Source organism: Medicago truncatula, chromosome 2 (assembly GCF_003473485.1).
Source record: "Medicago truncatula cultivar Jemalong A17 chromosome 2, MtrunA17r5.0-ANR, whole genome shotgun sequence".
Classification (NCBI taxonomy): domain Eukaryota; kingdom Viridiplantae; phylum Streptophyta; class Magnoliopsida; order Fabales; family Fabaceae; genus Medicago; species Medicago truncatula.
This window is the reverse complement of record NC_053043.1, coordinates 8,573,228-8,589,469: the sequence shown is the minus strand read 5'-3', so window position 1 is coordinate 8,589,469 and position 16,242 is coordinate 8,573,228. Positions and strand designations below refer to the sequence as shown.

The following is a 16,242-nucleotide window of genomic DNA, read 5'->3' as shown; positions in this document are numbered from 1 at the left end:
AGATGTAGTTTCTGCTCTATTCTTTTTTTCAAATGATCAATGGTGCTTTTGATGCTAACATAAAAACATTTTCTTTGCTCACTTTCAAAAAATGAACCAAATTGATTTCTTGAAACTTTTCCATTGTAGTGGACAATGAAAAATACATTCTCTGGTGTGGGTGCCATTATTGTTATGTTTCTTGAATAATTTTGCATGTTTCTAAGTGTTAAGAAGAGCCCATAATATAGAGGAATGCATGCATGCCAACTGATACGCCATGCCACGTGTCAACTTTTTACTGGGCCAAGCCATTCCCGCCATTTGGACTGGCGGGACCAAAACTAAAGCCTGCACGCGCTACAGTAAAAGTCAGCACTGCAGGCGCGTGAACAGTGCAAAGCAGGCGCGTGACATCATTTGCTGACCCAAACGGACACCTGTTGCGATTTCACTTGCCAGGACTGGTCATTCCCGCCGTTTGGACTGGCGGTAATGGAGGGAATCCGGTTTCCTGCAAAAACCTGCTGAAAAGACCATTCTACAAGCTAGAAACGATAGATGCATCAGTGAATAGACGATACTGAATTATTGGCAAAAGTAGTTGTGGACATTAATTCACAAGATGAAAATTTTCTTTTATAAAATCAGTGTTCTAGTTTCACACTACTACACACCAGTTTTAAAATTCCTCTCAATCTAACCTTTCTTTCCTTTTCAAAAAAACCATACCGCAAAGCTTTTCTTACCTTCTAATTTAAAGATGGGAGACATACTTTATTTAGGCAACAAACATAGATCTCGTCATATTTCAGAAACTATTAATGTAAGTTTATAATATTTTATTTTAATTGAAACTTAATTATATTAATATTATTTATGTTTAATTATTTATGTATATCAATTCTATTAAGAGTATGTATGTATAATTAGTAACACTCAATTATTAACAATATTGATATTTTGTAGAACGAAGACCAACATTATCTTCGAGTTCGATGTCATCGTAAGATTTCCCCGGTGCCCCCAACCATTGAAGATAGCATAAGGTCAGCCGGATTGTGGGACTTTACTAATTTAAACAAATATAACGTTGACAATCATTTAATAGTCGCGTTATGTGAAAGATGGAGGCCGGAGACCCACACATTTCTTTTTCCATCGGGCGAGTGTACAATAACGTTGGAAGACGTTCATATGCTCCTTGGTTTAAAGGTTAACGGTGAACCGATTACCGGTAAAACAGAAGTTGGGTGGGAGATTGTTGAACCTATATTAGGAAGTAAGCCATTGAACTCTCGCCATGACGGGAAGAGTATAAGATTATCATGGCTTCAAGAATATATCAACGGTGTTGGTATGACAGGTCCCCCCACGACTCTACATATGTTTAGAGCCTATGTCTTATACTTGATAGGCTCTCGAATAATGCCTAATTATAGTGGTAATCTTGTACATTTGTCATTTTTGCAATTGTTGGATAAATCACCTGAGGAGGTTGGACAGTATAGTTGGGGTTCAGCTTGTTTGGCCACGCTATATAGATCCTTGTGTGACGGTGCAATATATGGCAATACCGAAATGCCTGGGTGCACAATTGTCTTGCAAGCATGGGCGTGGTCAAGAATGTCATGCTTAACTCCCGTGCCAAGGATACCATCACAAGCTCATGCACAACTTCCGTTGGCAAATATGTAAGTAAAATAAATGTTATATTTTTTATTAATTTTTACATAAATTTATCCAGACTTTACTAATTATAACATTTTCAAAATTAACTAGATGGCTAGAACATGGTAATAAATTCGTGGAAAATCCTCGGCATAATCTCGTATGTACGCGTTTAAAAATCGACACCATGACATATGATCAGGTATTACACTTTTTTTTTAGTCATTGCTTTTTAGTCAACAATTGAAGACTAATATTCATTCTTTTTAAACAGTTCTCCTGGAGGCCTTATGTCAACTTCAATTACAACAACGAAGAAGAAAGCCAGATATGGTCTGCAAACACATATCTCATCTGTTTTCAGATTGTCGAGAGACATCAGACAGACAGAGTAAGGCTTCAATTTGGCTTACCACAACACCCACCTTCCTTACCAGAAAATTTGAAAGATTTCCACAAAATTAATTTGACAAAAGATAGAATTAAAGGCTCGTGGGGAGATAAGCATCATCGTCAAGTCCAAAACTGGAACCAACGTCATCAATTAGCACTTCACGGCGTTCGGTATAACCATGAGGTTTATCCAAATCGTCAATATTTTGCATGGTATTGGGAATTTTTCGGAGATTATCTGTGGCTTTCTAGAGAAGTATTATTGTCAAACCCAAGGCAAGCATGTGCATCAATTTTACCAGGATTGCCGCGTGACTATCCTGCAGTCCCACAAACTTATACGATGCCAGATGAAAATATGTGGTCAAATACACCTCCACCCTATAACCAATTCATGACACCTCCACCCACTAACTTTGACCAAACCTTTAACCCATCCACCAACTACAACTACAACCAAACGTACCAATCACCGCCACAACCCACAAACCAAATCTTACATAACACCCCAATCCCATATCCAAGCTATTCTCAACAAAGTCATCATGGAGAAAGCTCTCGAACATCAAACTATTCATTTGATGACTACAATCCAACTCAACACACCACACAAACCAGTTATCCAGACCAATCACAATACTCCTTGTTCAACCTACCAACCCCTCCACACTTTGTAAACTTTCCCCAAACAACCTACGCACCTCAATGGCCAAATTCACAAACTAATCCCATAGAAAGTCTGGCAGCAGGGTTTAATGACGATGACTTCGTTAATGAAATTTGGACCAACTCAGCTTCACAAGTGCAAAATGAAGTCGCTATGGAAACTAATGATGATGTTGAAATTCTTGACGAGAATGTGGAACAGGAAGAGCACGAGGAAGAGGAAGAGGAAGAGCAACACCAACGACCCGTACGGAATAAAAAAGATAAATTATGTGCTACGGGAGGTCATAGTTTACATTGGCGTAATTGGTTTCCGCGGAGAAAGTAGTTTTTGTATTAAATATTTATCATTATTATTATTTATCATTATTATTATTATTTATCATATATATCATCATTATTTAATTGAAAAAAAGAAAAAACGAAAAAAAATTAATAAAATAATCAGTCCCACCAGATCAAACGGCGGGAACGACAAAAAAAAAAAAAAAGCAGCGCCCAGTTGACGCGACGGCTGTCAGACCGGCGGCCAGTCCCGCCATTTCAGATGGCGGGAACGTGCTAAAAGACAAAAAAAAAAAAAAAAAAAAATCAAAAGTGGGTCATTTTGGGAATTTTTTTTTAAAGGGGGTCATAGCTGGAATTTTTTTGGCAAAAAGGGTCAGAAAAAAAAAAATTTCTTTCCTATAAGCACAAGTTTAAGGTACAAGTTAGCATGACTCAATTTTAAATTGATCCACAACAATAATTCACAAGCATGTGTGCATACACACACAACATACACAATCTATCTTAAATTAAAGAGTGGGGGAATGTTATGGATACTAAATTTCAACATTTTCTTGAACACCCATTCCCTTATTTGATAAAATTAATGTATAATTCACCACTTTAAGTGGAACATATATTTTCAAAGCATGAGACCAACCTTGATTTAAGTAAATAAGAAAATGAGTGTTGGAGAAAATGTTGAAAATCGAATGTTACTAACGGTACTCGAAAGAGTGTTAGTAACCTACTATTTGTCACACACTTTCCAACACTCTCTTTTATTAGTTAAAATTCATATGGATCTCATAAAAACATATGGGTCTCATGTAAATTAGAAAAGATTCGTATGGATTTTAACCAATAAAAATAAATGAATTAAAAAGTGTGTTCTTTTTTTGAATAAATGAATTGAAAAGTGTGTTGTTAACATTACTCTCATGTATGACTATATAAGCAAACTAAAATGTTGGATAAAAAAGTAAAATTCAATGTTTTCCACAAGTTACTAAGCAAAGTAAAAAAAATCCAAGAGAAAAGTGTTGTTCTCAAGCATATATATGATATTTATATACCAAGAATCGTACAACCTATATATAAAAATCAAGCATTATTCCACAATTCTGTAATGCAGGTAATTAACATAGTTATTCCATATAAAAATCAAGCACTATAGCAAGAGTCATGTCGTGTCTATAACTCTGTAATGCAAGTAAGTCAATAGGAGTCTTGTACTTAAACCAAAACATTGAGAAAAACTTCGAGGAAGGATACTTGGAAGTTTACTCTTGTTATCTAATTGATTTCTAGTACTCCACTGATTGAAGAAAGTCTATATCTTTCTTAGCGTCCGCTACTTAACAACAACAGTCAAACAAGGGCATGGTGGTTATGTAACTGTTTTTTTTTTCTTCGGTGGCTGGGGTTCAAACCTCGAACCTTACATATAATATGCATTGTTCCTACTAACTGAGTTAAACTCACAAGAACATGTAACTGTTATAAGGTTTCGGTGCCTAATTGGTTTTACATAAATGTGACCTGGATTCAAATATCCTAATCAACATATAACTTGTTTTTTTTCTTTGTGTGGACACAATATATGATTTCACCTCTATATATAAAAGATTAATTAGTTTATTAAAAAAGTACAAAAAAAATTAATTAAGTCCATTTATTTTTATGATATGCAATCTCATGTTTTGTTTTATTTGAAAAACTACATGTCTTTTCATATATCATAAACTTTAAAATCAAATTAAATGAAGTTTAAATATTTTACAATTAATATACTTAATAAAAGGGTGATATATATATATATATATATATAAGTCAGGATCCATGGACACTAGGTGTCAACGGATTCGTTGACACCAAATCTCAACCGTTGATTTATAATCCAAATGCCTTGAATTGTTTGTACAATTTAACTTGAGTGAACCTTTCCTCCTCCTCACCACATGATACCCGTTGGTTTTGCCGATACTCATGTTAACAAGATAAACTCTCCTCACCAATCTGATCTCAATTTCACCTGCACCTTCAAAGTCATACCCAATTGTGATTTTTCCATACTGAAAATTGGCCACCAATTCAATTAGTTTTTAATTAAGGATTTTCGATTCATACCCAATTGTGATTTTCTGTACTCTAAAAATTGGCCACCAAAATTAATTTGAAAATCAATTGATTTTATACATCCATACCATATGCAATGAATCTTGATATCTTGCTGTTTTTAATGATTTCAATTGCCATCAATTTCATAGTTTGACATAATACTTGCAAGGGTTGTAATCGATGAATTAATCAAGGGATACAAAAATGTCGACAACAACGTTGTTGAGAATAAAACAAATTCCAGAAACAAAGAACATGTATGGTAAGTAACACAACAATGTTTTCAAATTAGGCTGATCGATTTCTTGAAGAAAAAAAAAAGGCTAATTGATTGAAAACAAAAAAAGTGTGAATGGAACAACAAAAAGGTATAGAAGTACGCCTCAAAATCATAAATACAGAGAGAGAAAACCATGAAACAATTTAGGAAATGAAATTCTCAAAAAGATATACGACATGATATTTTAAATGAATAAATATAAGTTTTTGGATCAAAAGAAATCAACGATTAAGATTTTGTGTCAACGAATTCGTTGAGACCTGATGTCAACGGATCCTGACTCTATATATATATATATAGGCAAATTCTATGGTGCATTCAAAAATTTGAGTGTATTTATATGGATATATATGAATTTTATTCTTAGTCATTGTAGCCATGTTTTAGTCCCTGAAATATACAGAAGTTAAACTTTTGGTCAATGTACCCACTTTTCCTCCTCAATTTACACTGATTAATATATCTATATTTAGTATTTCTTGCCAAACAAGCCTAACTTAGTTTATAGAATCAATTCAGCCACACTGATTGAGACCACCCCACTAACTAATATTATGTCATGCATGAAATTGCAATCTATATGAAATATCCATGAACATCCCTTATCTTCTATAAATACCGCGACCATCTTTCATTCTTCTCATTCAAAACATATCTACCAAGTATTATTACTCATTTCCAACTTTCTTTTACCTCTCCTAGCTTTAAACACAAAAAATGAAGTTCATCAATACCCTTTTTCTTCTGGCCTTGCTAATGGTTTTGGCCATTACACTATCATCAGCAACATCTTCCTTAAACGATGAACCAAACTCTTCTCTTCAAGGAACAAGCTACTTCCTTAACCGAAAACAAAATAGAATATCTATGTCCTGTGACAAATACCCAAAGATTTGTTATATTAAAGGTAGCGCAGGTCCTGATTGCTGCAAGAACAAATGTGTCAACTTTACCATAGACATGTTTAACTGTGGGAGGTGTGGAAAGAAATGCAGTTTCCCAAGGATATGCTGTGAAGGTAAATGTGTGAACCCTAGGAGTAACAAGAAGCATTGTGGGAAATGTGGTAACAAGTGTGACAGTAAAGGTTCTTGTGTTTATGGGATGTGCAGCTATGCCTAGAATTTCAAATGGATATAGTGCGACCAATAAAAAGCAGCCACTACTAAAATTTATTTGATATTATCATGCATTGATTAATTGAGGAGTTAGTGTAATAATAATATATAATATTGTAATGGACTGTTTAATTATGAAATAAATAAAAGAGCTGCTATTCCAATACTTGAAATTATTTACTTTGTTTTTGTATTATTTCATATTTGCATTTTTTCTATAATTTTTACAGGTTTCTTTTAAGTAGATATGTACAATACTATAAGGTTTTTTTAACTGCTAACACATCTTTAAATACAAGAATTTGTTAATTAAATCAAAAGAATTAAGAAAATTGATAGTAATATTAAATTTGTTAACTACTTAAAATATTTTCCTGAATTTATCATTTGAATATCGAAAATTAATATATCTTTATCTTCTCATTGTCACATTATTTATTGGCAGTTACAAAAAAAGAATGAATAAATGGAAGTATTTTGATAAATAAATAATTAATACAATTACAATTTTAAAAGAAAACTTACAAAACTTATGAAAAATACTAATATATTTATAGACAAACGTACCAGAAATACCGTGCCTTTTGAATGAAGTGGCAGAGCCAAAGTGATTAATTATCAAGAGAGATTTCTTTTACTCATCCGTTTTAAAATGAATATAGTTTAAGATTTTTACACACATATTAAGAAATGCATTAATTAAAAGAAAAAGAGATGTTATTTTATCAAATTATCCTAATCAACTATTAGTTTGTTTTTCATTAAAGAAAAAAATAATATTTTAGAAGTAGTGTAAATAATATTAATTGAAGGGTACAATTAAAAAGAAAAAGTTATTATTGCACTGGAAACTGAAAATGTCATTCATTTTAAAACAATTTTTTTTTACTAAAACAACACTCATTTTAAAACGAAGGGAGTATTATATAAGAAAGAGCATATTTTAATGTTTGGTTCTTCAAATTTCAAAACACACAAAACTATTAAGCATTGGAGCACATCTAAGTCTTTGCCTAGGGGGAAAAACCGACATAGAAAAAAAAATAAAGGAACGCAATTACAATAGAAAAACACAATGTGGAAACTTTTAAGCGGAGAAAAAATCACGATCGTTGTTTAATGACAACCAAATCATAACATTATGAGAAAATTGTTACAACATGTAGACTACCCTCAACCTCTTCAATACACCACCAACATTTTCCAAAAAACTATCTAACCTACCCCTCACGACAGTTTAATCCAAAGGTACAAGATAAAGAAAAAAGTTAGATCTAAACTTTTTTTTTGAAGGAAAAAGTCAGATATAAACTTAAAGTGTTTCTGAGTGGCACCTCTTGTAAAGAAGAAATAGAGGCTATATATTGTTGGGCTCGACGAGCTTAACGCAAGTGTAAATTAAAATTCCAAATTCTAAAAGAGATTGGATCTTGCAGCGCAGCGGTAACAATAAAAAATGAACATCAATATTTAACGTGGAAAACCCTCTAATACCGAGGGAAAAATCACGGGACAAACTCCGAAAGATATTCCACTATATTTAAGAATATTACAATATTATCTCCACTCTCTTACACACACAAGAGATACAATATTATAGTGTTTCCGTGAGACCCACTCCTATTCGATTGCTATTATTTTACAGCACCTAAAAGTTATAGAGATGATACCCATCCGATGTATTTTTCCCACACTCTCTGAATTTACTGAACACTATATTTTTCCTCTCACACACTTCTACACACACAGAAGCTTTGTATTTTCACTTCTGCTTCGATGCTTTCCTTCAATTCCATGCCTCTATTTATAGGGGAAATAAGCCATAAGAGTTGGAAATAGTTCACACCTCTTACACCAAAAGTCATGACATTCAGAGTGTGAAACTTGGAATGAATTGCAAGCCTTCACACTTTTCTGCACAGCAAGCTATGCCTAGCCATGTCTCTCCACCTTAAGCTATACCATAGCTTTCCTATTTGTAGAAAAATGCATCATTGCATTAAATGAGTAGAAGACTAGTTATAATTTATTTATAGTAATTGTCTTTGGCTGGAACAGTACCCACATGTGGTGGGGCCAACATATATATGCATCACTCCGTTTGTTTGAGACTTCAAGAAACAACCTTGTCGTCTACAAAACTTGTCAAGCAAGAAAGAATTTTATTGGCTTAATACATCAACCGGTCCCTTAACTTATTTTATTTTCTCAGTTTGGTCTCTTAACTAAAAAAACGTCTCAAATTGGTCCCTTATACATTCCGTCGTTACCTATTTTGGTCATCTCCGTTAATTTTTTAATGACTAATATTTTTGATATAATTTCAACCACACCTAATTTTTCTTCTTCTTCTTCTCCTTCCCTCTTCTTCCTCTTGATCTTCATCATCTTAACGGTTAAGTTCATATAAAACCAGAAAAATTTGAACAAACAAGCCTGAAAAAAACAAGAATTGATCAAATCTTTCATCATTCATTAAAACTTCAAATTAATTGGAACCCAATATTAATATAAAAAAAAAAAAAAAAAACTTGAATTGAAATCATAAAAACTAAATCAGAAAAACTAATTGAATCCCATAAGTTAAGTGTTTCAAAAAGCACAAAACCCATATGTCAGAAACTAAAATCAGAAAAGGGTCGAAATGGTGGACACATAGGAACAAATGTATGCTACGCTCATCTTCCTCGTCTTCTCCCATTTCTAACTCTAAAGCTATGCAACACAACAATTGCGATTTTCGATTTGCTTCAATTCTTTCTCTCGAGACTAAATCAGAATCTCATAGTGTAGATGTGAATGAAGGGAAAGTGAATCTGAACTTGAATATGACAGTGTTGAATGAACGGAAATTGGAAAGTGATGTGGTTGATTTTTCAAAAGAAGAATTTATGAGGTTCATTTTGAGGTGAAGATGAAGAAAATGAAAATGGAGAATATGAACCTTAATCTGTCACCATAGCTTCTTCAGTCACATCATTCTCTTCTTTCATCAATTTCAGATACTCATTAAATGCGATATGGCGTAGATTCTTCAGATCCTTGGCAACAATCACAACACCATCATTAAATCCATTATTTTCACCGCGTCGTTGAAGTTTATTATCCGAAATCGTTAAATTTGGAAGAAGAACGAAAGGGTCATGCGATTTAGCGGCGGATTTACGATATTCAGAGGAATGACCATCGGTGGAGATACAACGTTCGATGGAATCGGCGACGGCGGCGGAGTCGGGGTGATGGTGGATTAAGGCTTTTACTAGACCTGAGAGTTTTTGTTGTTCTTCTTCAGTCGCCCATTGTTGTAGCCAGAGAGTGATGAAACAGTGTCATTTGAGTGTGGTGCAGAGAGAGGTTATTTTGATTTTTGGTGTGGATGCGAAAATATTTTCTTTGTTGGGTTAATGGCAGAAAGTGAATGTTTATTACTGGTAAGTGATCATGGAATTTTTTTTTTGAAGGAAAGTCATCATGAAATTGAAAGGTAGTAAAAGGGATAAGTGAATGAGAGTTTATGGGTTTGTAATTTTGTAATTTTCTGGTTTTTTTTTTTTAAGATGAAGATGAAGATGAACAAAGATGCACATGAAGAAGATTGGTAGGGGAAGAAGATCAAGAAAATAATTAGGTGATTGTGGTTCATTATAAGCAAAATAGATCCCTTTATGATCTAACGATCTTCATTTAAAAAAAGATCAAATGGTTAAAATTAAATTTTTTAATAAAGTCTATGGTGAACCACTTAAAAAGTTGGTACATCTTAGACATTTAAGGTTAAAAACTAACGGAGATGACCAAAATAGATAACGACAGAATACATAAGGGACCAATTTGAGACATTTTTTAGTTAAAGAATCAAACTAAGAAAATAAAATAAGTTAAGGGATCTGTTGATGTATTAAGCCAACTTTATTTGTCTTGTACTTCAACAAACAACTTTGTTTGTCTTGCAATACCTTCCTTTACAATTCTAAGTAGGTGGCATTTAGGGTGGGTAGAAGGAATTCTTTCCTACCATGGAAAAGTAAATGTTGACCATTAGATAAAGTAGAGAACATGGTTTTATCATAGACACTCAACACCAAATCTTTTTTCACACTCACCACCAACTGTCTCAACTCTCTTTCTTCCTCTCCTACTCGTGAAACAAAAAATATGGATCTTTTCTCATAAGTTTAGGAAGCTATCAAAGACAAAAAGTCAAGAATTGTTTCTCTTCAAAACAAACCAAGAACGGATTGCTTGTCTTCACAGTCACCAATCACCACTAAATCTTATGCTTGCTTGACAACATCTTTCAAATTTTAATTGATAAAAAATTCACAGATCTAGAAAAATCATGAAACTAACATAGGGACTCAAAATCTCAAGAGAATTGCGTTCAAGGGTTAAAGAGAAGCACATTCACCATTAACAAAGCTTGTAACTTTTCTTAAATTTTAATTGAAATTTCTTCTATGATGTTATGTTTTAATTTTTATTTATGGTTTTTTTTTTTTTGAATGTGGAGAGAAACTCATGCCCAAGGAAATTTTTTGTATATAACGATTTAGGTTCATCATTTTAATTCTGAAATTTTGCCATTAAAATTTAGAGAATGGTTTTTGAAAAATCTATTTTTTTTGTCACCAACAATGGTTTGAAGGAGAGGAAGAAGAGGAAAATATTTGATGTTGAGTGTCTATGATAAAATCATGTTCTCTACTTTATCTAATCGTCAATATTTACTTTCCCATGGTGGAAAAGAATTCCTTCTATTCTACCCACCCTAAATGCCACCTTTTAAATAATGTAAGGCATTTTGAAAATGTATATTTTTAACCAACACCGAAAAATTATCACACAGTTTATGGTTTTTATGAAACAAAATTATTTTCAGGAAGTTGTTGCTGATCGTAACTATGTTATTCCACATATTAAAGCCTTTTTTAGGAGATGATTTATATGCAACGAGAACAGAAATTTGATATTGTTGTTTTCTGATTGGTGTAGCAACCTTTAGGGTGTGTTAATGGAAAATATAAGGTATATGGGTCGACTCTCCATAGTAATATCATAAAAGAGACTTGTAAGGAAGTTGATGAAAAAGTCGACATGTATAGGAACGAGAGTAATGGTCGACATATAAATCAACAAAAATATTATAGTAATTTGAAGGTTAAAGTACACTTTTCCTCCTAACTTTTAAAAACTTGTAATTTTGATCCTTTAAGTAGAGAAACTACAATTTTGACCCCCTAAGAATTAGCCCCTTTGCAATAGTAGTCCTTTAGGTCAATTTTGACTTGGTCAATGCCTATATGGCACATAATCATTTATAAATTAAATGAATGAAAAAGAAATTAAAAAAATCAAAAAAAAAATTAAAAATTAAAAGAAAATGAAAAAGGAAGAAGCGTGACATTTTCTAGGTTTGTTTCTCAAACTTCAACTTCCTCTCTGTTTTTTTTCCACCTCATTCTCAAATCCACTCATTTTTACACTTTCATCCTCAAGTTTGCAACAACCCAATTCTATGGCAACCACACTCTTTTCCATTTCTAGTACTACATCAATCACTAGTACAACAACAACAAGCTCTATGAAAAAACCCAAAAAAATCATCTTCAACCACAACCCAAACAAAATTCATACCAACAGATCTTAAAATCCAACCCAATCGCAAAAGAATCCCCAAATTCGTGTTGAGCCATTGCTTATGCAGTCAGAGTGAAAAGTGTGGGAACATGGGAGAGAACGAGGTATGTCATTGTTGTAGAAACGAAAGAGAGGGAGTCGGTCTATAATTACCGATGCTTAAGTAACAGTCTTCGGTGGTGAAAAAAAAGCCTTAAAACAACAGCAACTAAAGCAATCCATTTTCCAATCTCTCCTCTGCATAGTCATGAAAATAAGTAGAATAATATGAGACAAAAATGAAGGTGCATATTTGATAATATCAAGTGTGAAAGACAAATCATCTGATGACATAGAAAACTATAGAAATCAAGCTGAAGAAAATGTATGGAATGAGTAGTGATGTAAGAAGTTTGTCTTCCAGTTTGTGCGATCCAAAACCAACCCAGGAAATGTCACGCCTCTTCCTTTTTCCTTTACTTTTAATTTTTAATTTTTTTTATTTTTTTTTTAATTTATAAATGATTATGTGGATTTTTAATTCAATAATTACACACGTAGCCTGCCATATAGGCGTTGACCAAGTCAAAATTGACCTAAAGGACTACTATTGCAAAGAGGCTAATTCTTGGGGACCAAAATTGTAGTTTCTATACTTAAAGGATCAAAATTGTAAGTTTTTGAAAATTAAGGGGGAAAAGAGCACTTTAATCTAATTTGAATAGTTTTTTTACATCTAAAAAAATTATAGTAGCACTAGCACATACAAAACAAAAATATATACTGTCGTTGATATTGACAGATTGAGATATTATTGGTGTGTTACATTGCAATTTAACCAGATTGAGATATTATTTGAGGATACATGCATTAATCTGATTTTATATTGATATAAACTAGTAGTAGTACAATATTACGTGGAAGGTGTGCTCTTGTTATCCAAATCGATTTGTAGTGCTTCATTGGTTGTGAGCAAAGTCAAACTCTTATCTGTCTAGTCTAGCTCAGGATAGCACTTGGGTGATATAGAGTTGGATGATGATATTGGTCAATTACAATGTCACAATTCTTGTGAAATAGAGAGAAACACAAATATTTTTACATTGTAATTGATCAATGTCATCAATGTCACTCAACTTTACGTTACACAATTGCTACTTCTAGCTAAGCGTATGCTATGACAAAGGTCAAATGAAGTGTGGTGTTTCTGTAACCGTTTTATGGTTTCCGTAGAATATATATAAACAAATATCTACTTTGTTTACATGCGACCCGGCTTCATATGGTGTAGTCAACTTATATAACTAACTTAATTCTTAATCTGGTTTAACTCAGCTGACAAATGATGATATTGGTAGTTGGACACGAGTGTAGATCTCTTTCGGTAAAATTTTCAATGGAGAGAGTGTAGTGAACATTAATACCATTCAATTACTTCAATGTTGAAGGCTCCGCACGGAGTAGTGGAAAATAAATGGCTTAGATCTCATTGAACTCTCAAGTTACATGAGAGAATCTGCTCCCAGTTGGACGCATTCATTTGAGTTTGAATTAAGGATCCCCCAGTGATATATATACCTGAGTTTAAGTGGTATTTATCAACACTTTTAGTTGATTTGGTATAGTTGTTCATTGACATAAATATTTAGGATACAATATAAAATACACTATTTCATTTCACCTCTCAAGAATAAAATATGGAGGACATCATATAAAAAGAAGTGCTAACAACACTCTTTTTCAACGCTTTCTTAACCACTTCACTTAGTTGGTTATTATTTTTTTTCTAAAAACCACGTGTCTTTTCATATATCATAAACTTTTTTTTAAGGGAAAGGATATACCATAAACTGTAAATTCAAATTGAATGAAGTCTTTAAATATTTACTCTAATTTAATTTTTATTATAGCTAAATAAAATTATACACGCAATTAATACTTAAAAATCTTATTTAGTACATAATGTTTTATCCTTATTTTCAACTGTAATATGAACATGGAGTATTTTTAGTCACACAAAAAATGTATGTGAAGTCATTTCTTGCCAAACAAGCCTAACTTGGTTTACATAATCAATTCAGCCACGCAATCTAATCTATGTAAATGCCTAACTCCTTGAACCCGATCTTCTATAAATACATCGACCATCTTTTATTCTTCTCGATCAAAAACATCCACCCCATTAATTTCTAATACTTCATATCCAATTTCAATTTACTTTACACAAGCTAATACAAAAAACATAAAAATGAAGTCCATGAAGACTCTTTTCCTTGTGACCTTGTTAATTATGGCTTTGACCGTTACACCATCATCAGCATCATCTTCTGAAAACGAAGAACCAAACTCTTCACTTCAAGGAACAAGCCACTTCCTCAACCGCAAACAATATAGAATCTCTCTCACATGTGACAAATATCCCAAGATTTGCCATACCAAAGGTAGCGCAGGTCCTGATTGTTGCAACAACAAATGTGTCAATTTTACCATAGACATGTTTAACTGTGGGAGGTGTGGAAAGAAATGCAGTTTCCCAAAGATATGCTGTGAAGGTAAATGTGTGAACCCTAGGAGTAACAAGAAACATTGTGGGAAATGTGGTAACAAGTGTGAAAGTAGAGGTTCTTGTGTTTATGGAATGTGCAGCTATGCATAGAATTTGAAACCGATCAAGATGTATACAGTATATATGTGACCAAAATAAAGCAGCCTCTACTAAAATTTATTTGATCTTAATTTGCGTTGATTAATTGGTGACTTGGTGTAATAATAAATAAATTTGCTATTATTTTTGTTTGGTATTGTTATATTAATTAAGAAAAATTTGTAATTGGTAGTTTATGAAATGAATGAATAAAAGAGCTGCTGTTCCAATACATGAAATTGTACTCAGTTTTTACATTTTTCATATTTGAAGTATTTTCTATAATTATTATAGGTTTTTTAGTAGAAATTCAGTTCAATATTATGGTGTATGTCAAAGGTGCATGTACAAGATGAATAATGATATGATGAAGAGAAAAGTCTCAATTCTTCTTCATATAATTACTAATGATATCCAACTGGTTGGCATAATGGCAAAGTCATTATAAACTCACACACACAAGTGGAGGTACCGGGGTTCGAACCCCGGTCATAGCATCCGGCCTAACAATTTCGGCCTAGCATTCCCTTTACTAACCAGTTGCACGGCTTGAAGTGAGTCTGAGAAACAAATCACTCTTCTTATGCTAGCTCAAATACTTCTTAGCATCAAGTATGAATTATGATTAAAGGGCTTGAAGGGTGAAAATTTAAAACCAAAGCAAAACTTTTAGAAAAAAATATATTACAAAACTAGGCTCCAAAAAAATATTTTTAAGGATTTAATTTGACACAATGAAAGTTTAAAATATTTTTCAAGTAGTTCCCAAATATCTCTAAAAATATATATTTGATAGGATTTAATTAGATGCATTGTAAAGCGTTTTACACTGCCAATGCATGTAAATTAACCTCTCTTTTTTTAAAGATTAAATTAATCTCTGTTTTTATAACTAATATTTTTGTCTTTAAATACAGGAATACATTGATTAAATCACAAAAACTAAGATATTTGTTTTTTATTTTGTATAGAAGAAATTGATATTAATATTTAATTTATTGATAACTTGTATTAGTTTTCTACTATGTTAGATAATAAGTTAGTTAAATAATTGCTTTTCATATATTTTCAATCCTCTTTCATTCGTTTATGTGATTTTGCCATCTTAGCGTGACTCTGTTCATTTTGATTTCCTTTCTTAGTGCGGTGTTTATTTGATTCATGTTTAAAGAATAACTTTAATCAAGTGCAAATTCAATCAATGAATTTGATGTCATCAACGTTGCAAAGCTAGAAATATTAGAATTTTTTAGACTTGAATGTAATCATATTTGTGCCGTTTTATGCTATTATGTTCTTAGTTTGTTCACTTAATCATCTTTTTATAGCTATTTTAAATTTACATTAATGTCTTCTATCAATTTAAATGAACGAATATCGTTTGTTTTTATAACAAAAAAAAATATTGGAATTTACTTAAAAAAAAATATTGGAATTGTGATATTTGGCCCGGTAAGTTTCGAAGTTAATTGCATGGTCCATTAGTT

General features: G+C 32.4%; 1 protein-coding gene and 1 long non-coding RNA gene across 2 annotated transcripts; both read left to right on the top strand.

Annotated features, from left to right (window-relative positions):
* The first annotated feature begins 1,639 nt into the window (after window positions 1-1,639).
* On the top strand, window positions 1,640-2,058 carry LOC120578012 (uncharacterized). The gene is made up of 3 exons (XR_005643972.1): window positions 1,640-1,673; window positions 1,762-1,852; window positions 1,925-2,058. It is a non-coding gene; the product is annotated as an uncharacterized lncRNA (long non-coding RNA).
* Window positions 2,059-14,244: 12,186 nt separating this feature from the next.
* LOC25486211 (stigma-specific STIG1-like protein 1) lies at window positions 14,245-14,897 on the top strand. The gene has a single exon (XM_013607422.3). It carries the CDS (start codon window positions 14,360-14,362, stop codon window positions 14,765-14,767), a length of 408 nt encoding a protein of 135 aa, XP_013462876.1. The 5' UTR covers window positions 14,245-14,359; the 3' UTR covers window positions 14,768-14,897.
* The last annotated feature ends 1,345 nt before the right edge of the window (window positions 14,898-16,242 follow it).

Coding starts and splice junctions, on each gene's coding strand:
- LOC25486211 (XM_013607422.3), top strand. CDS start 14,360: ATGAAGTCCATGAAGACTCTTTTCCTTGTGACCTTGTTAATTATGGCT.